General features: G+C 40.5%; 1 protein-coding gene across 2 annotated transcripts in view; it reads left to right on the top strand.

Annotated features, from left to right (window-relative positions):
• trrap (transformation/transcription domain-associated protein) overlaps nucleotides 1–20,961 on the top strand; it is a 79,300-nt gene that overhangs the window by 3,559 nt on the left and 54,780 nt on the right. For both annotated transcript variants that reach the window (XM_035912154.2, XM_087845369.1), the window contains exons 6-36: nucleotides 192–275; nucleotides 1,040–1,096; nucleotides 1,280–1,405; nucleotides 1,998–2,075; nucleotides 2,369–2,457; nucleotides 2,986–3,082; nucleotides 3,630–3,768; nucleotides 4,509–4,587; nucleotides 5,186–5,420; nucleotides 5,523–5,859; nucleotides 6,087–6,184; nucleotides 6,282–6,476; nucleotides 6,582–6,773; nucleotides 6,883–7,048; nucleotides 7,132–7,388; nucleotides 7,572–7,772; nucleotides 9,097–9,248; nucleotides 10,749–10,948; nucleotides 11,208–11,425; nucleotides 11,730–11,927; nucleotides 12,197–12,457; nucleotides 12,693–12,854; nucleotides 13,101–13,197; nucleotides 13,407–13,528; nucleotides 14,947–15,117; nucleotides 15,364–15,432; nucleotides 17,281–17,400; nucleotides 17,814–17,933; nucleotides 18,265–18,429; nucleotides 18,595–18,776; nucleotides 19,383–19,581. In XM_035912154.2, the coding sequence (XP_035768047.1) occupies nucleotides 192–275; nucleotides 1,040–1,096; nucleotides 1,280–1,405; nucleotides 1,998–2,075; nucleotides 2,369–2,457; nucleotides 2,986–3,082; nucleotides 3,630–3,768; nucleotides 4,509–4,587; nucleotides 5,186–5,420; nucleotides 5,523–5,859; nucleotides 6,087–6,184; nucleotides 6,282–6,476; nucleotides 6,582–6,773; nucleotides 6,883–7,048; nucleotides 7,132–7,388; nucleotides 7,572–7,772; nucleotides 9,097–9,248; nucleotides 10,749–10,948; nucleotides 11,208–11,425; nucleotides 11,730–11,927; nucleotides 12,197–12,457; nucleotides 12,693–12,854; nucleotides 13,101–13,197; nucleotides 13,407–13,528; nucleotides 14,947–15,117; nucleotides 15,364–15,432; nucleotides 17,281–17,400; nucleotides 17,814–17,933; nucleotides 18,265–18,429; nucleotides 18,595–18,776; nucleotides 19,383–19,581 (4,866 nt within the window). The remainder of the gene's footprint in view (nucleotides 1–191; nucleotides 276–1,039; nucleotides 1,097–1,279; nucleotides 1,406–1,997; nucleotides 2,076–2,368; nucleotides 2,458–2,985; nucleotides 3,083–3,629; nucleotides 3,769–4,508; nucleotides 4,588–5,185; nucleotides 5,421–5,522; nucleotides 5,860–6,086; nucleotides 6,185–6,281; nucleotides 6,477–6,581; nucleotides 6,774–6,882; nucleotides 7,049–7,131; nucleotides 7,389–7,571; nucleotides 7,773–9,096; nucleotides 9,249–10,748; nucleotides 10,949–11,207; nucleotides 11,426–11,729; nucleotides 11,928–12,196; nucleotides 12,458–12,692; nucleotides 12,855–13,100; nucleotides 13,198–13,406; nucleotides 13,529–14,946; nucleotides 15,118–15,363; nucleotides 15,433–17,280; nucleotides 17,401–17,813; nucleotides 17,934–18,264; nucleotides 18,430–18,594; nucleotides 18,777–19,382; nucleotides 19,582–20,961) is intronic.

Below are 20,961 nucleotides of genomic sequence, written 5' to 3'. Positions count from 1 at the left end.
TTAAAATTATATTGTCAATATTCTTACTGTAAATATTTTGCATCTTGATGTTTGATTTTTACCACTCACTGTGAATAGTAGGAATTAGTAATTTATCATATATGTAATTATGCATTGCACACATGAAGTCAGGTGGCTGCTTTTTATGTTTATATTTCCCCCTTTGTTTGTTTGTTTGTTTGTTTTTCTAGATTGAAAGTGAGGAAAATGTGCTGATATGCCTTCGCATCATTATTGAGTTACACAAACAGTTCCGGCCTCCAATCTCTCAGGAGGTGAGCATCTCTGTGTTCTGTGTTTAAAGTTTGATGGGCATTGTAATGACATTTGAGAAAGTGATGATGCTGATATTATGTGTGTCTTCAGTCTAAATTCTTAGTTAACTAATAATCAGTTAAAAAAAACCCTGATCATTGGTCATAATGATCGTGGCTCAAGAGTTGGCAGTTTGTCTTGTAATAGGAAGGTTGCCGGTTCGAGCCCCGGCTCCAACAGTCTCGGTCGTTGTGTCCTTGGGCAAGACACTTCACCCGTTGCCTACTGGTGATGGTCAGAGGGCCCGGTGGCGCCAGTGTCCGGCAGCCTCGCCTCTGTCAGTGCGCCCCAGGGCAGCTGTAGCTACAGTGTAGCTTGCCATCACCAGTGTGTGAATGTGTGTGTGAATGGGTGAATGACTGAATGTAGTGTGAAACGCTCTGGGGTCCTTAGGGACTAAGTAAAGCAGGCCATTTACCATAAATGCTGTCCTTAATGAAGAAATATTATGATCTCTTGAAGGACACTTTTTTTTAATAAATGGTCATTAGATGTGATGAACACCAAGTCATAATTAATAAATACAGTAAATATCTCTTATCTCTTAAAACACACAGTGATCAATAAAAAATATGACTAGCAAACTAAACATGTTTAGAAGAACAAGACTTGAATGAGAGACGGCAGGGGCAGAGGTTATTGTGTAACTTTTCATGAAAAATAGAACATTTAAGTAGTTTGTGTGTATTAGATCAACATGTTTACTGTATTCTTCTCTTCCCAGATTCACCACTTTTTGGACTTTGTGAAGCAGATTTACAAAGACCTTCCTAAAGTTGTTGTAAGTACAGGCTTTTCAGCAGGTAGTTTTGGGTATAGTGATAGTAAAAGTGTTGGTTCTGATGTGACTCTGTTTTTAGTGAAAGCACTTTTAAGTTGCCATTGTTTTCTCTCACTGCTCGCCTTCCTTGCCACCTGTATCTTTATCAAGTCGTAATTTCCTTCTATTTCTACTTTCTTCTAGGCGAGGTATTTTGAGAATCCACAGGTGATAGCAGAGAACACAGTTCCCTCACCAGAAATGGTGGGGATGATCACATCAGTGCTGGTTAAGACTGCACCTGAGAGGGAAGATAGTGAAACACGAACAGTGAGCTAACCGCCTCTTTCTAGCTGTTGTTTCTACTTAATACTGTCTACTTTTTACAGTACTGCCTGCAGCCAGTGGAGGGTAGTAGTGCACTGTTTTGATACAATAAGAGCAACTGCAACAATACCATGATATAAAATGTATTAAATAATACATTGTGCTCTTATTTTTAAAGCAGCGACCTGTTTTACATTTTAGACAGACAAGGATTCAGCATTATTATAGTAATGAATTCTCTGCTCTGGGTAAACCGAATGGCTTATAAACTGAATTTATAAGCCATACAGTTTTGTCAGTTTAATCTGATGCTGCATATAATTTTTGTCTCGCTGGGAAACTTTGTCCATTATTAAATGTAAATTTCATAAACTCTTTTCCTTAAAATGAGTTCTGGTCTTCATTGGACAAAAAATATAGTGGAAGCATAACTCCAAAAATCCAGAAAATGTGAACGCAAACAGTAGCTGTTATTACTCCACTGAGCTATTTACCTCCTCTTTATGCAGCAGTATTGCATTTCCTGGAAACAGTTTTTATGTCCAGCTTGTGTGTCACTCAGGACTTACATTTGTCCTTTTCTTTCTGCCTCAAGCACACCATCATCCCGCGGGGGTCCTTGTCTCTCAAGGTGCTAGCAGAGCTGCCTATCATAGTGGTGCTGATGTATCAAGTGAGTGTAATACTCTTGAACATTTGTAATATACACATCTGTTCACACAGGAAAATAAGGTGACGTTGTTCCAGAATGAGAAAAAAAGAATGAAGGTTGCTTCAAAATGGGACGTTTTCTTGCTTATAAAACATTTTATAATATATTATGTTTAAAACTTGTAATCTAAATGCAAAGGAAACACTAAATAACAGCAATGTATTTTGATATATATATTACAATGGATATATCAAAAATGTTGGAGTTTTTTTTGGTGTAGTAACTCAGGTTGTATGTTTGCTCTGTCTCCTCAGCTGTACAAACTAAATATTCACAATGTGGTGTCAGAATTTGTGCCTCTCATCATGAACACCATCATGCTTCAAGTGTCTCCCCAGGCCAGGTAAAGTATATCCGGCTAAAAGCATCTGTGTGAGCTGTGGGAGTGTATCTCAGATACGAGTTTGAGTAATACATTTTATTTCCAATTTACAGCCTTTGAAATGGGTTTGAGGAACTGATTTCATTTTCCTCCTTTTTTTTTTTCTGTCTTTCTTTTTTTTTTTTTTTGCTAATGCCAAGTTAGCTGACAGTGTTGTTTGGCTCTTTGCTTGCTAAAACCTACTTGGGGAAGGTAAAATTGTTAAAAAAAAATTGTTGTTTTAGTAAGATATGAGACCTTTCTGGGTGGGGAGAGGAAGGGAAATGGAGCAGAATTAATTTAACACAAAATACCTCAGCAGTCTCTAGCAGGTACAGAGAAACAGTTTCTGCTTCATTCAGTAATAGCTGTGACGCAAGCAAATAAGTCACCCTTGTAGAATTGACTCCCACGATTTTAACCTCTGTAATTACTGCAGGCATACATCATCATTAACACTGTCATCAGTGTTTTGATGGGACTAAATTACTTTTTTGTTTCTTTTTTTAGGCAACACAAGCTTTATAACAAGGAGCTGTATGCAGACTTCATTGCTGCCCAGATCAAGACACTGTCATTCCTGGCCTACATCATTCGAATCTACCAGGTACTTCTTATTGATGGTTAATGACACTGCAAAACAGTGTCATTTGATCCTGCTGAGTGAAGTAACATAAATGTCATTTTAGATGCAGCTTTGTGTGTGTCATGATGTTGTGAATCATTTGCACGTGTTTGAATTTTGTTTCTGCACATAGTTGTTGTGATTGGCAGGAAAATGTGTACTATATTCTGTTCAGTAATTGGAAGACAATGGAAAAACAAAGCTAAAACTGAGTTACACTTGCTTTAGTTTCTTGAACCAAAATAATAATAGCACAGATAGCTTCTCTGAATTTACCACCAAGACAACTTGTACTGATTTCAGAAACACTGACAGAAATTATATTAGCAAGCTTTTCTGTGTGTGTGTGTTTGTGTGTGTGTGTGGCTGTCCGCATTGCAAAGAAAAAGCTTGAAAAAGATTTTCCTTGTATTATTACTGCCTTCTTTTTTTGTTTTGTTTTTTTGGTGTGTGACTGCCCTTCAGAATAATCAATTTTAAGATAATCCTAATCATTAATCATACTGTATGTGTTTGTCTACCATATTAGGACTTGGTAGCAAAGTACTCTCAACAGATGGTAAAGGGTATGCTGCAGTTGCTGACCAATTGCCCCTCTGAGACTGCTCATCTCCGCAAAGAACTGCTCATTGCAGCCAAGCACATCCTCACAACTGACCTGCGTAGCCGTACGTATATGGACACAAACACATTCCGTGTAATCCATCCGAACAAAGAATGATCTGAAGTCTCGAAAATATTTTTTACAGTCTTAAAGTCTTTTTTTTGTTTTGTTTTTTTGGCACTAGACGTTTTGCCTTTTTCTAAAATGTTAATGCTAAGTGTAACTTAATGTGTTTGTTCTAGTCAAAAACACCAGCAGCCTGGATCCTTTCCAAGGCATACTTGAGCTTACACATTTCACCCTTTCCAAAATAAAATTTTTATTAGCTGTCAAAATGTAGCTATAGAATCTCATTTTGAATTGGTGACTGAGAGGTTAAAAGTGAGACTGTAGATGAAATGGAATGAAAGCACAACCATCCATCAGTGAAGCCTTGACATAGCACGACACATTTCGGATGATTTTCTGCATTTTACTTCAAGTCACTTCTTCTGCTGCAGGTCAAACCACTTTTACTGATTTTGGCTTATTTTCTGTGACAGATTTACCAACGCTGTTAGGTGTTTGCTGTTGACCTCCTGCTGACAAAGCAGTGTCAGGCACAGTGCTAAATTTATAATATTAAATAAACCAAATGGCATGTAGTTTTTTTTTCGTGTATTAATCACAAATAAAAGCATTTCCAGTAACACCCTCTTAATATATATTTTTTACTGCTTTTATTTAATTCTGTCACCCATCAGCTGCTGTTTCAGGTGCAACTATCAGCTCTGAATTCACAATATCTACTTCATTGTGTTTCAGAGTTTATCCCATGTATGGACAAACTTTTTGATGAGTCCATCCTCATTGGTTCTGGCTACACTGCTCGGGAGACGCTTAGGTAAGTTCTTTGTATGTGTAGTCACGATCATTCGAACTCCTCTGTGTCAGAACAGCCTCTTTCTCATGGATGATTTCTCAGCCAGGTGCATGTTAAGTGTCCTAGCATATTAATCAGGTAGTTCTCAGTACTGCAAAATTCTCAAGGAAGCTGACTGAAAACACTGCAGCACAGAAGGCACTGTCAAGTTGTCATGTACACCCTCGTCTCCAGAGTGCAGGCTGCTTGCACATCCTCCTTTAGTTCGATTGCAAAACCTCCTTGACCCGCCTCAGTTGCCAAACTGGCTCACCTCATCAACAAAATGCCTGTCATTTCACATTAGTAATACATAGGAAGCACGGCAGCTGGATGAGATCTGGCAGGATTATCATTGTCACTCATTAGCTTGTCTTCTCTCTCCCTTTCTCTCTTCATCCCAAAGCTACTTTCCATATCCTTTTCTTCTTTCAGCCTCTTTGATTGCTTTTCTCTGCCTTTTAGAAAATACGGCTTCCTCACTAAGCCAGTCTGTTCAGTTTGTACCACTATTTAGTAATGAAATATGATTATGATTCACCTCCAAATGTCACAGTTACATATCTGTCTTATTTTCTAGACCCTTGGCCTACAGCACACTAGCAGACCTGGTGCATCATGTGCGCCAGAACTTGACCCTGACAGATTTATCTCTAGCTGTGCAGCTCTTTGCTAAAAACATTGATGACGAGTCACTTCCCAGTAACATTCAGACCATGTCGTGCAAGCTGCTGCTCAACCTGGTGGATTGTATCCGCTCAAAATCAGAGCAGGAGAACGGAAATGGGCGAGACATCCTGATGAGGATGCTGGAGGTGGGTTGCACAAGGATCAATTGAAAAGTCTTATTTATTTCAATAGACATATGGCTAGATAAATATTGAAAATTTTCCCTCTTTCCTTATCTTTATCAACAGGTGTTTGTACTTAAATTTCACACCATTGCACGCTACCAGCTTGTGTCCATCTTCAAGAAATGCAAACCTCAGTCAGAGATGGGTGTTGTTGATCCAGGGGCGATACCTGCGGTGCCAGCCACACCCACTCCATCCACCACCCCTGCCATTCCACCACCTGCTCCTCCAACTCCTGTTACTGTGACACCTCAACCACCTGCAACGCCCTTTGACCGAGGTGGTGAGAAGGAAGACAAGCAGACCTTTCAGGTGTCGGATTGCCGCAGTTTGGTCAAGACCTTAGTGTGTGGAGTGAAGACAATTACTTGGGGTATCACCTCTTGCAAGGCACCTGGAGGTGAGTGGGGACACAAAACAAAGATGGGGAATAGAAGTAACTTTGTGCACAAGTGGCACTTATTGCAAACCTATTGATATCTAATGAAATCCCACATGCTCGACTATTCTTGCCTGATTAAAAAGCATCTAGAAAAATGTATAAATGGACATGTAACAATAATTTCATAAGGAAATTCAAGATTTTATCATCTCAAAATGTGTGATTTTTTTCCCCCCCCTTAACAGAGGCTCAATTCATTCCTAACAAGCAGCTCCAGCCTAAGGAGACTCAGATCTACATTAAGCTGGTGAAATATGCCATGCAGGCCTTGGACATCTACCAGGTACAACCTAATAAAAACTGTCTGTACTGCAGGGGTGATGGTGTCTCATAACAGACAATCATGAAATAGTGGTATAATTCATGTGTATCATGACCAGGTGCAGGTGGCAAATAATCAGCAGACATACATCAGGGTGGCTAACTGCCAGACTGTACGCATGAAGGAGGAGAAGGAAGTTTTGGAGCACTTTGCTGGGGTCTTCACCATGATGAACCCTCTTACATTTAAAGAGATTTTTCAGACCACCGTTCCCTACATGGTGGAGAGGATCTCAAAGAACTACGCACTGCAGGCATGTCTTGTCTCACCTATCAAGAGAAAATAACATGGGATAAGATCTTTGGTCTTGATTAATCACTTGCTCAAATTCCATTTCTTGTTCTCTTTTGTTTTCTAGATCGTGGCAAATTCGTTCCTGGCCAACATCTCAACGTCTGCTCTGTTTGCCACAATCCTAGTAGAGTATCTTCTTGAAAGACTGCCAGAGATGGGCTCCAATGTTGAGCTCTCAAACCTCTACCTCAAGCTCTTTAAACTTGTTTTTGGCTCAGTATCACTGTTTGCTGCTGAGAATGAGCAGATGCTCAAGGTAAATGGATATTTCTTTTAGTTTTTTGGGGGGCGTAGTGGCAGACTATTTAACTTATTTCACTGTACCATTGCCATGTTTTACTGATAAGACTTTACCTTTTCATCAGCCGCACCTCCACAAGATAGTAAACAGCTCCATGGAACTGGCTCAATCAGCTAAGGAGCCCTACAACTACTTCCTGCTTCTCCGTGCTCTCTTCCGTTCCATTGGTGGAGGCAGCCACGACCTTCTGTACCAAGAGTTTCTACCCCTTCTGCCTAACCTGCTACAAGGTAAAAACCACACACAGCATTACTCTGAATTACAGACAACTCATGTATGAAATATTGTAAGCACCTATTTCCATTTCTATTAGGATTGAACATGCTGCAGAGTGGCCTTCACAAGCAGCACATGAAGGACCTGTTTGTGGAGCTCTGTCTGACAGTGCCAGTGCGTCTGAGCTCCTTGTTGCCATATTTACCCATGCTAATGGATCCACTGGTATCTGCGCTCAACGGCTCTCAGACTTTGGTCAGCCAAGGCCTTCGTACCCTGGAGCTGTGTGTGGACAACCTACAACCTGACTTCCTTTACGATCACATCCAACCTGTCAGGGCTGAACTCATGCAGGTAGGGCATTGTTTTTGTGATAATGATTACAGTTTTTTCTCTTCTCACAGAAGAGAATGAAAATGTTTTATTGATTATATACAAGGATAACTGAAAAGCTTCCATATAGCCACGTTCCGCCTCAATGTAACTGGTGTTTTTTCTTAAAATTATAGTTTATTCCCTTCCTACTCTTTGCTCCAGGCTTTGTGGCGTACTCTCCGTAATCCAGCAGAAAGCATCTCCCATGTAGCGTATCGGGTGTTGGGAAAGTTTGGAGGCAGCAACAGGAAGATGCTCAAGGAGTCTCAGAGACTACATTATGTAGTGACTGAGGTCCAGGGCCCCAGCATCAAGGCTGAATTCACTGACTGCAAAGCATCCATACAGCTACCCATGGAGAAGGTAAAATATGATCAGGTCTTTTTGTGCCCTTTTCTTTTCTTCTTTGTAGATATTTCTGTGAAGAAAAATGCATAGATTTTGCGTTAAAATATGTCATATTTTTATGTACGTAATTACCCCGGCACAGGTCGATTTTGAGCCAGGAAAAGGCCTTATGCTATCCTCAATGTTGTTTAGCTTTTTGCCAAAGAGAAAAGATTTGGGAGTATTTCACTTTATAGCACTTTCTTATACCAGTTGGACTCTTTCTTCCCCTTTTTTCCTTTTTTGATTTACTTTTAGAAGGAAAGAATTAAACGTAAAAGAGTTTGATATTCCTCATTATTGTTCTCCACTGGGAGCAATATGTCTTTGTCACAGTTTTGTGTGTGTGAAAGAGAAAGTGAGTGAGGAGATGTGTGTGTCCTCCAGGTAATTAAATTCATCTCTTGTTTCTCCTCCTCATCCCCAGTCAGTAATCATCAATCTAGTGTGGGCCACCATGACGGCATTATTTACTCTCACTAATGGCTGCTCCTTCTTTTTGGCTATCAGTCTGCGTGTTTGCCATCATCATCATGGGCGCAGGCAGCCCACAGAAACCCACACAGACTGTCACATGCTGCACAGCCACATGTTATGGCTAAAGGCATAAATCTCTGGCAGGCTTGAGATGCAGCCATGCGGTTTGCTAGCACATTAGGGAAGGGCAACTGAAGGTGCTGTTATATAGACTGAGATAAAAAAAATACAAGTATGCATAACTTGGTGTGGTACAACAGGTAGAAATGGCACAGTGTAACTGAATTTAATATATTTGTATTTTCTAGCTTTTATTTGTCTTCTTTAGCTCTTGTCCAACTGTCTTTTACCATATCAGCTGAGAAATCTTCTCTAACACATCATACTTTTATAAGTTATATCTAATCACTAAAGGATTTGTTAGAGGCCCGGTCCTGACTAACACATCCGGTTATAGTAATCCACTGACAGGTCGACAGTTCAGGTTTGCTTGTGCCTTCATTTCCTCTCATGCTCTCTCAGTTGTTGTATTCCTCCTCATGTTCTCTTCCCTGTTCTGAGTGGCATTAATTAGTTCATTTTCTCCCTTTAAGTGCCTAGCTGCCGTGGCTTGACAGCCCATAATGTAGAAATGATAATGACCTTTGCTCAACCAGATGGTGCTCTGTGTTACTTCTCCCAATTAATCACATATGTAGCATATGCAATTTAATTCCCATTTTAATAATTTTAAGGATATTGGAATTGCGAGTCGGAGAAATCTGCAGTTTCTGAATGAAAATGTTGAAGATTTTGAAGTAACATTTGCTGCATTTCCTCTAAGGCGATTGAGACAGCCCTAGATTGCCTGAAGAGTGCCAACACTGAGCCATACTACAGACGACAGGCCTGGGAGGTCATTAAGTGTTTCCTGGTGGCCATGACAAGTCTGGATGATAACAAGCATTCGCTCTACCAGCTTCTGTCTCATCCCAAGTGAGTAAACATTCTTGCTTTGATTTGACTGGAGCATACACTTTAATATTGTTGCCACATGGCACCTGGGTACCATTCCTGATGTAATAAATTATTAGCTCTATTATAGATGTGTTGGAGTTTATACCAAAGAAAAATCATTGACACTACCTAAGGAAGTGTTTACATTCACTTAGTTTTATCTAGGATAAATGAGTTGACAAACGGTGCTGTATCTGCTACACTGGTTTTCCACTTAAGTGATAAAATTGCACCTTCGAGTACATACACAGCCAGACTCTCTGATTAATCACCTACCTTTTTCTACCTTCACTTGGCACAAGTTGACCTTGCCATCTACTTCACCTTTCCTGTCTGCCCTCTCCCACTCACATGAGGTCTTTATGTACATTACCTCCACCGCCTCCAACTGTCTTGCTACCTGCTGACATGTCCCACTTTCTCTTTCCTCCTTGATGTCTTCACCCCACACTGCTTCATCAATTCCCTCTCAAGGGCAGGCATTGCTAATTACACATTTGCAGACACACCCTCTGGCAGGCTCTGCTGCAAGGCGGAAACCCATATATGAACAGACAAACAGGAAAGAAGGTTGTTGTCGGGTGGGTTAGTCACATTACCATCATTGATCCCCGGGCAGGGGCTAATTGACTTTCCCCTGTCTGTTTATTCTACACCATGCCCCTTACACTCTCCTGTCATTATGCACTAACACACATATGCCCACAAATACGTCTTTGTGCACATGGGGGTAATGAAGTGTGTCAGTTACAATCACGGGGGCTGTGCCATCGCCTCTTCAGTCGTCTCGATTTGCATTGTCTTTTCTCTCACTTGAAAGATTTTCTCTCTTTTTCTCCCCCTCCCTTCATCATCATTCAAACATCTCTCTTTGCCTCAGTGTTTGTTCAATCTAAGTATGGAAGAATGGGAGACCCCCCCCCCCCTTGCAATTCATGAAATGCCAAATTGGAAGAACGAAGCAGTGATACTGTGGCATGCCCCAGAATGAGTGAAGGGCAATTGATCTGACATTCTGTAGACCATGCCCACTGCCATTTTCTCACCCCTCCTCCCTCCCACAGCATCATACGCTCTTTCTCCCTCGTTCTCCAAAGAGCAGTTTTTTTAAATGGCAATAATAAAATGAGACGATCCATCAGGTCTGCCCCTGGCATGTGGCATTATAAAACACAAGCTCAAGCATGGAGAAAGCAGCCGCTCAATCACATCATGGCTCAGTTGCCTTCAGCTGCATTAAATAACAAAATACCAACAGGGACAAAAAGAATTCAGAAGGAACAGAAAGGAGACAGAAAATTTAAGAACAAAGAGACTGACTGTAGGCAATAGATATTGATATATACATTTAAATGTTGTGGGAATGCATATTACATTGCTTTTGGGCTTTTTGAAAAATTTTGCATGCCACTGCCACAATATGTCATCCTTTTTAATATGTAGACATCCCATTCATCGTTTGGTTTTCTCCTTCATTAGCTTTACTGAGAAGTGGATCCCCAGTGTCATCATTTCTCACCGCTATAAGGCACAAGACACACCTGCCCGCCGAACTTTTGAACAGGCCCTGACTGGAGCATTCATGTCTGCTGTGATAAAAGACCTGAGGCCCAGTGCGCTGCCCTTCGTAGCCAGCCTGATTCGCCATTATACTATGGTTGCTGTGGCTCAGCAGTGTGGTAAGGGACTGGTATTCTTTGTACTATAGATCTAATAGTAGATAATATAGATCTAATATTTAACAGTGTTCACTTTTGCCCTGTGATCAACATTTTATTTTCAGCTGCTCAAATAAATTAGTTCCTTTCCAGTTTCCTGTGATACATATGATTGTAATTGACGTTTAAAATCTACACATACTTTATCGTAAAGTTGTAGCATTCTTATGTTTGACATGAAACATGATTCCTTTCCTGTTGTCCTACTCTTTTAACCCAGGCCCTTTCCTGCTGCCGTGCTACCAGCTGGGCAGCCAGCCAAGCACAGCTATGTTCCACAGCGAGGAGAATGGCTCACAGGGCATGGATCCGCTTGTTCTGATTGACGCCATAGCTATCTGCATGGCCTACGAGGAGAAGGAGCTGTGTAAGATCGGGGAAGTGGCCCTGGCCGTAATCTTTGACGTGGCCAGCATCATCCTTGGGTCTAAGGAGAGGGTACGTTACTAAGAGGAGGGCATTATATGGTTCACTTATTTAGCAGTCTAACAAAAGCATGAATTGTTTTTATGCAAATTTGTGGTAAACTAACCCAGCTAAGACTTCATTCTGTCATCCTCGTAAAAATGAATACTCTGCCAAATTGATTACTCTCATTTTCATATTGAAATTTGAACTCTATATCCAACTAGCCTCTGATCAAATTCAATTCATTTTTTAGCATCTTGCAATAATGACTCTGTTACGTGTATAGTTTTTAAATGGGAATCACCCTTAATTACCCTGGCTTCTACATCCCCAGGCATGCCAGCTGCCCCTCTTCTCCTACATAGTGGAGCGTCTGTGTGCCTGCTGCTATGAACAAGCTTGGTATGCCAAGCTTGGTGGTGTTGTGTCAATCAAGTTCCTTATGGAGAGACTGCCTCTGATTTGGGTCCTACAAAACCAGCTCACCTTTCTCAAAGCACTGCTGTTTGTCATGATGGACCTTACAGGAGAGGTGAGAGCAATAGATTTTGTAATCTACAACTTGTTATGAATTTAAAAGGAGTGTAACTAAATTTTTTGCCACATTTTTATTTATTAAATAACTGTGGTTGCAAAGATTTACCTGGTTGTGCTTTTTTGTTACGTGCTGTCAGCAGTGTATACTGTATAACTTGTCATGTCATTTTTCTGCCTGTTCAAGCATTTGTATTCATTAAGTTATTGATTTTTCTTTTTTCCCCTGTTTTTTTTATTTTTTATTTTTTTATTTTAAATCCACAGGTGTCAAATGGAGCAGTAGCCATGGCGAAGACCACCCTGGAGCAGTTGCTGGTGCGCTGTGCCACTCCACTGAAAGATGAAGAAAAGACAGAGGAGTTGCTAGCTGCACAGGACAAGTCTTTTCACATGGTCACCCATGACCTGGTCCGAGAGGTCACCTCCCCCAACTCGACTGTTAGAAAGCAGGCAATGCACTCCCTGCAGGTGCTAGCCCAGGTCACTGGCAAGAGTGTTACTGTGATCATGGAACCACACAAAGAGGTAAAAGTCTTAACAGTTTTCTCTAAACCTTCAATTTGGATTAATACTTTGCTGCTTGTTAAATGCACTGCATTCATGAATAGAAGGACCTCCAATAAAAAGCTGCAGTATTACTTTCTGTCAGCAGCAGGTGTACACATTGCCAATTTTTTTATCTCTATCTAAAGATGAGTGTTGAAATATAAATGTAATGACAACACAAGGGCCTTTTTCATGGGTTTGTCTTTTTTTTTAGGTTTTGCAAGATATGGTTCCTCCCAAGAAACACCTGCTGCGTCACCAGCCTGCCAATGCCCAAATCGGCCTGATGGAGGGTAACACTTTCTGCACTACTCTGCAGCCCCGCCTCTTTACAATGGACCTTAATGTCATGGAACACAAGGTCTTCTACACAGAGGTGAGTCATTAGCACAGAGCATTTTGACTTTCTTAATAATTGTGAACTGCACAGTAATGCAACTGTTAGGACTTTAACCTTGAAAGAAACAATATTGTGGGTTCAAACTTACTGCTTGGCTTTGGCTCATCTGTTTTAAGTATTTATCCTGTTGCACGGTGCATATAATCTTGATCTAATTTAATGGATCACTGACCTGTTCACCTCTGCTCTTTATGTCATATTTATGCTTTTTCCACTATCCAGCTGTTGAACCTATGTGAGGCGGAGGATGCTGCTTTGATGAAGCTGCCCTGTTACAAGAGCCTTCCCTCTTTGGTTCCCCTCCGTATAGCAGCCCTCAGTAAGTAGGCCCCATTCTGCATTGTTTGTTAGTGTACCAGAGATGGTTACTCTTCTTTTGTGTTTGTGTGCATGTGTGAGTGTGCGTGTCAGATTTAAACCTTCTTAAAATCCCTGTCGAAATCAGTACTGTAGACCACATCTTAAGACTATTATTATAGTCTATTCATGCAAGTGTAGAGTGTCATTAATATTCTTTATCCTCATTAGATGCCCTGGCAGCCTGTAACTACTTGCCACAGTCCAGAGAGAAGATCATAGCTGCCTTGTTCAAAGCCCTCAACTCCACCAACAATGAGCTACAGGAGGCGGGTGAGGGATGCATGAGGAAGGTCAGTGTTACACCGTTTCATGTTAATTTTTTCACCTCAATTAAATTTCCTTTTTTTTTTAGTAGTTTTAGTTATAAGAAATGCTTTTCTAAGAGATGAATAACTTTTTATGTTCTCAATATTGCTGTTAGAAATCATGATGCCAGGTTCATGTTGTTGTTGTTAATTTACAGTATCACAATGTGGTGCAAATTTTCAGCAAGGCTAAATGTCTCCTACTTTTAGTTGTGTTTTTCTGCTTGTGAGACCGTCTTTATTTAACTTCTTCTATTTAAAGCTCTTTATCCTGGCGACTGCTTTTGTTTTTGAATTGTTTGGAATTAATTTCAAGACTTTATCGATTACTGAGAAAGCTTGTATCTGTGTTACAGCACCTAATTTAACTGCAGTTCCCTTGGAGCCACAACAGAGCTTAGACTTGACGCCGTAACCTTTTAAAATATGCATTAATCTGTTTGGTTAAGCTATGAGGTGATCTACCCACGAACTGATTATTAAATGTAGTCACAATCGTTTATTTGATTTCAGAGTCAGGTTTTCTGCACCTTTGAAATGGCCTTCTACCGTGTCACTTCTTCCTCTTTCACCTCTTTATTTTTCTGTTTGTATATTATCTTGTTTTCCATTCTTCCCTTTTCTTGCTTTATACATGTTTTTTTTTATTTGTAAGGTCTTTGTTAATTCTCTCCTCATATCATTTCCGCACCCACTTCCATCTTTATGTGGACCTCCCTCCGCTTTATCACACTGTCCCTGAACCAGCTCTGGATACTTCATTAAAGTATCCATGCCATCTTAGCCTCTATCTATTTACTCCAAGCTCTTTGTCCCCTCTCCTATCAATTTATGTGTCCTTATTATTTTATTTATTTATTTTTTCTGCCACCATCATTCCTTTTCACTCTCCTGTGATATTTTTTTTTTCCTTGCCATTTTCTGTTCCCTCCCTTCTTTCATCTCTGCCCTGCTAGCACTAATGAGCGTTGCCATGGCCAGATCGATACAGGATGGAGTGTTTGTTCTCAGCGCTGAGAGGAAAATGAATGTGGCTGCCATGCATCATTCCCTACCGTGTGTGTGAGGGTGTGCGGGTGTGCGTCATCAGTGTTTGGTTGGCATGTGTGCTCGTTTACAGCTCACCGTGCTGTCATTTGAGTGGCCTTATTACTTTAATGGAGACACAAGGGGTAGTGACCAGTTCACGGGGCTAGAAAACCTGAAAAGTCTCATGATTAGGGGGAAATATTTAGAGGTGAAATTAAAATCACTGTGTCCAAAACTTTAGTAAACATCACCACACAAATCTGAATAATATTTGAGTGTTGTATACGTGTTATATTATTAATCAAGACAAACAAACCACTCGTCACTATGTCTTGTTGCTGAACATTTCTACTTTGTACATTCTCCTCTTGTAGTTTTTGGAAGGTGCCACGATTGAGGTTGATCAGATCCACACTCACATGCGGCCATTACTGATGATGCTGGGTGATTACCGCAGCCTGACTCTCAATGTGGTGAACCGCCTGACCTCTGTCACACGACTTTTCCCCAACTCCTTCAATGACAAATTCTGTGACCAGATGATGGTGAGAAACTTAAGTCTCTTCAGCCTGTTGTCGCTTTCTTCTTCTTTTTTCCTTTCTTTTAATCGAATTGTGTGTTAAACCTGGCAGGTTAATACTAAGGCATCAGCTTTTATTTATTCAAAGACTAGTTTTTGATTTTATTTTAGTTAACTAAAAAATTTTGGCACATATTTTTAGTTTAGTTTTAGTCAGCTATCAAAACCTTACTTAAACACAGGCTCAATCGTATTTCTTTTTCTTTCTCAGCAACACCTGCGGAAGTGGATGGAGGTAGTTGTAATAACACACAAAGGAGGCCAGCGGAGCGATGGCAGCGTAAGTAAACTCATTTCAGATCTGCCCACGTGTAAAACTGCAAAAATACCACAGATGGGAATCTTTGTACAGTCTTGACATGTATTTGTCTTCTTTTCTTTTGTATGTCTTATTTTAAAATCTTGCTTCAGTGCAGTACAAAAGCATTCATGGCCACTAGGACCATGTTGATACGGTCATCTGCTGGCACCATATTTGTTCAGGTCATCTGTTATGTCCAAAGCAAATACCATTACCAAAAAGGAATGAGAAATTGCCCCTTGTTTTCAGAAAGCCTTAGTCACATGCAGTGCCCCTTCTCTGTGTGGCCTCCTCCCAGATGAGTTGTGAGTGTCCATATTACAATCAATGATTAATTAGGCACCAGGCAGGCTGTGGTTGGCCTCGTACTCTGTCTCCTCATTATCTCCCCGCAGATAACCTTGTAAAAGGGAGCGAGAAGAGGTGACAGAAAGATTGGGCAAAACACCTGCCTTTTTTTCTTTGCTCCCTACTCTGTGTGACTTCATCCTAACCCATCTCAAAGTGTTCTGTTTTAATTAGATGCAAATTGGCCTTTTGTCTTTCATGCCCTCCAAATTTTGGTCTTTGTGCCAGTTGACAGCAGACCTGGAAGTGAAAGCAGAACCAGGGTCAGGGAGTCAATTATGATAAAGGAAAAAGAAAAGTGTGGGAGGAGGAATGGAGCAGGGATGAAGAGGATGGTGTGAAGATGTGTGGGCATAAGAGGGTTTTGACGGGGTGTAGTAACGAGGAAGAGTTTTTGTGACAGATAAAAAACAAACAAACAAAAAAAAACTTACCACAGTGCATGCATGAAATATGATTTTTTTTTTCGCCCTCACTCTCTAGACTTTGTTTCAGTTACTTAAGTATTTATTCCATTGATTCTGTGTTACCCAACTAAAATTAAAAAAATATATATACACAGTATATTAAAGTTATCTTGGAATTTTAAAATGATGGGCTTGTCCATGTGTATCAGAAAACATATATAATATCTGTATGTCGTCGATAAGCCAAAAAAATCAGTCGATCAGTATGTTAGCTGACCTCTATTTCCAATGTGGCCCTTGCCTTTTTATTCACCGGAGGCTGAGAAAAGTTTTTCCTGCGGTCACTTGTAAAGGTTGCGATAATCTGCCCCTCCATTATCACCCCATCTTATCAGCTCACCTTCCATATTGAACAAAGACAGACAACAGATAGCCTCACAAAAAAAGCACACATGCTGTTCTGCTGACTCTGATCATTGTCTCCCATTCTGGCACAGCCTGCGTTGGAAGGTGTTGAGGTGAGATGCGACCCGGTGTTGCGCCCTCTGTTGGTAACTCTTTGTCAGTGATTGAAATTTGGTCTGATCCAGTGTCGTGCTGGTGAATTGAGCCAATGTCATGGTAGTGGTGGAGTTGCCCTGTATTTATGTGTCCATGTGTCTGTTGTCATCTCGAGAATTGTTACCATCATCTCAGCTTCACTCTAACTCTAATTTTGAGTGTCTAGAAATGTTGAATTCTGCTCTTTTATTCCCTTCTGGCATCTTGGAAGTCATAGGATTTATAAAATAACCATGTTGCTCCTTTTATTTGTTTTTACTCTGTCTAATCCAGAGTCTAATCCAAAAGCTGGTGTGTGTGTGGTACTCTGCACCTTTCCTGTGGGAAGTTAACACCCTATTAATTACGAATTGCACTTTCAGTCATTTGACTGAGGTTCATCATCGTCTTTCCACAGTGGCTGTCGACCAAGACTGTCTGTCAGGAATGATGTTTGTGTGCAGCTCATCTGTCCAAGAATTTCATCCACTCCTTTGTTCCCTTTGTTGTATGTCTTTGAATCTTCCTGTAGGAGATGAAGATCTGTTCAGCCATCATTAACCTTTTCCACCTGATCCCAGCGGCACCGCAGACTCTAGTCAAACCTCTACTAGAGGTGGTCATGAAGACTGAGAGGGCCATGCTCATAGAGGTAGGAAACCAATTGCATTATGTAGATGGAGTTGTAGGTAATGTCTAACAGTGGTGTAAAACTGTGTCGGGCAGGCAGTGAAAGCAGTTGCATGATTAGCAGGTAGCTCGCTCCCAAACAGTTCAAAAAGAGGGAGGCTTTAGTTGTTTCTTCCATTAACAAAGTATCTATCATTAAGGATTTAGACATGTCAGAAATTAGGGGCCAGAAAGTAAGTGGTGGGTCTTATTTAATAAATACAATAAAAGAGGGAAAGAAATGCTTTATATGTGATGTAGAGGATGCAGGATTAAATGTTATAATCAAAATCTTCACAAGGAAGTGATGGAGTCCATATTTAGTGTGAAGTAATTCTCAGGCTGTTTCCTTTGCTTATGTTCCTTCAGTTTCCTCATTATTTTGTCTCGCACTAGGCTGGCAGCCCGTTCAGGGAGCCTTTGATCAAGTTCCTGACGCGTCACCCATCTCAGACAGTGGAGCTTTTCATGATGGAGGCTACACTCAACGACCCCCAGTGGAGCCGCATGTTCATGGTCAGACAATAGGAGCACTAAGTAGCCGTCCCCTCAGTCTTTTCATTGACACATTTGCCATTAAAAATGTATTTTGCTTCTTTGTTGCATTTGCAATGGGCTGTATTCGGAAATGTATTGAGTGTTTCGAGCCTCAGTGGTCCTATTAACACAAAATTGAGATGGATTGCTCCAGTAAAATTTCCTAATTTTCTTCATCGTTCAGTATCACAAGTCTGTATATCTGCTATGCACTGTTGGTGATTGAATGGGGTGGACCTTGTAGTCTATTGTTATAGTATATATTTTCTTTTGTGTTATAGTTACAGTATGTGTTTTTGTTCACATGCAGAGTTTTCTGAAACACAAGGATGCCAAGCCATTACGAGACGTATTGGCCTCTAATCCCAACCGCTTCGTCCCCCTGCTTGTTTCTGCTGGCACTGCAGCAACTGTTCGACCTGGATCTCCCTCTACTGCCACAGCCAGACTAGACCTGCAGTTTCAAGCTATTAAGGTATGCAGAATTCAGTCTGTTCTTTAAGGTGGACTCACATTCACACAGTTGTTATACTCAGGGATGTCTCGGCAGTTTTTGATCCAAATCTATATACAGCTTAACTCATATTTCTGTTATTTATCCTTAACTAATTTAACCTTGTTCATCTTCACATCTGTTCAGATTATTAGCATCATAGTGAAGAATGATGAGGGCTGGCTTGCAGGGCAGCACTCCCTGGTCAGCCAACTGAGGCGAGTCTGGGTCAGCGAGGCCTTCCAGGAAAGACATCGCAAAGACAACATGGCAGCCACTAACTGGAAGGAGCCAAAGCTGCTGGCCTATTGCTTGCTAAGCTACTGCAAGTAAGTAGATTTGCTGAAATTGTAATGAAAATGAAATGTTGCAGTTTTCATAGATGTTGCACACTGAATTTGCCTGTTGATATGAAATGTTGTCAGTGGACTGATGTGAAACCCCAAAAACAGCAACCAGGCAGTGCTAATGAGCTTTGTTGAAGACTTAGTGACCATTAGAGTGTTAGTTGATAGTTTCAGTAGTGTGAGCACTACAGGTTAATAATGCACATTTTTAAAGTTACTGCATTTTCCAACTTTACTTAAGTGACATTTCAATCACAAATGACCTTCTGACCCTTTCCTTTCTGTGTGAGCACTGAGAAAGTGCTAGCACACTTGGTGCACTAGGCATTTAGCAGATGTTTATTTCAGACCTTGCAATTAACCCCCAAACACTTCAGCCAGTAATTTTAGCTTGGTGTAATGAGTTCAGTCAACCTTCCTTTGACAAACAAAGTTCTGCTTAGAAAAAAAAATATAAAAGTGGCTAATTAACAGTGCGTTGGTTTCTAAGGTTATTTGAAAGTTGTGTTTTATAGTGTCCCCGTTGTTAACATTAGCCACATCTCTTTGTGTCTGTGCACTGAACTTATCCACTCTTTCTCTTAATAGGCGTAACTACTCTGAGATTGAGCTGCTGTTCCAGCTGCTGAGGGCCTTTACGGGTCGCTTCCTGTGCAACATGACCTTCCTGAAGGAGTATATGGAGGAGGAAATTCCCAAGAATTACTCCATTCCTCAGAAACGTGCCCTGTTCTTCCGTTTCGTTGAGTTTAATGATCCCCACTTCAACGATGAGCTTAAAGCAAAGGTATGTACACGTCCAATCGGACAAAAAACGTTAGTTTATAACTACAGGCTGCAGATATTTTGACTTGTACTTTTCTTCTTACCCTCTTTTGAAATTGATATTGAAGTGATGCCTGGAGGTAGAATACAGTTTTGCGTATGACATGCTGAAAAAGCAGTGCAGCCTAAACTGATCCAATAGCGCGATCAGTAAATGTATAACATGACAACAAGCACTATACTGTTGGTATACTGGTTTGTAGTTAAAGTATCTGACTGGTTGTCTACTCTTTTATGATGACACGAGCAGCATCCACAAGGCCAGATGTAGTAACTCACATTAGCGATGATGGTGCACTTAAATATGCTTTCAGGTCAGCACTTCTGTCTCTATAATCAGCACGACGCACAGTATCCCAACCTCTGCCTACGCTTCCTTACAACATATTGTGCCTCATGGGGATAAATGCCTACAACCCATTTTAAAAAAGAGAGAGAGAGAGAGGGGAAAAAAAAGTGAAATATTTTGCAAATAAGTCCATTCCTCTATTTAACTGAAAATCATGCAAAGACAGCATATCTGATTTTAAAATTGGTACTATGTTATTTTTAAATATAAGCTTATTTTGGAATTTTATGTATTCATCGTTACATACATGTAAGACAATAAATGATTAATCAACTGAAATTCATTGGATATTTGTTTGAATGGCGTAGTTTAATGCAATTAAGACTATTTAAAACAGTCATCCCTCCACCTCTGACCAGAGATCTCATACTGTTTGCACATTTTAAATACATTTCTGGGAAACATCATGTTAATCCTGACCCATCCAGATGTATCCACCCCATGCTGAAGTGAAACAGGCTGCAGCTACCCTTTGGCCTGGTGTAGAATAGGCACTCGAATGATGGATGGAAGGTGCTTTGGCGGTGTGTGTGTGTGGAGGGATTATTATGATGGTAGATATGTAATACCATTCCTGTCAGATACTTTAACATCTGTGGCCCATACTGACCACGGCTGAATAGCACACACTGATTATGTGTGGGCACGCATCCAGAATGAACGATATCGAGCCATAATGCAAATATTTTGCAGCATGTTATGTGTCATGTTTTGGGTTTATTGCTCCATGATGCAGTGTCTGCACAAGCAATCATGGACTTTATTTTGTTTTATGTAGTGGAGTTCTTCAGGTTTGCATGTCCACAAAAGCTGGATTTTGCAAAACAAGATGTTTCAATTTAAACGGGACTCTAAGGACATTTTGTTGTCATTGATGCAGCAATTTTAATACTATAAAGCAGCCTTATTAAAATTAAAACAAAACACATTTGATAAATATGATCATTTTAAAAAACCCATCGAAAATAACACTAAATTTATGTTCTGCGCTTT

The sequence above is a fragment of the Neolamprologus brichardi genome, chromosome 8, assembly GCF_056152115.1.
Source record: "Neolamprologus brichardi isolate AB-2024 chromosome 8, ASM5615211v1, whole genome shotgun sequence".
Classification (NCBI taxonomy): Eukaryota; Metazoa; Chordata; class Actinopteri; order Cichliformes; family Cichlidae; genus Neolamprologus; species Neolamprologus brichardi.
The sequence above is the reverse complement of the archived record's forward strand: the minus strand, read 5'-3'. Positions and strand labels throughout refer to the sequence as shown.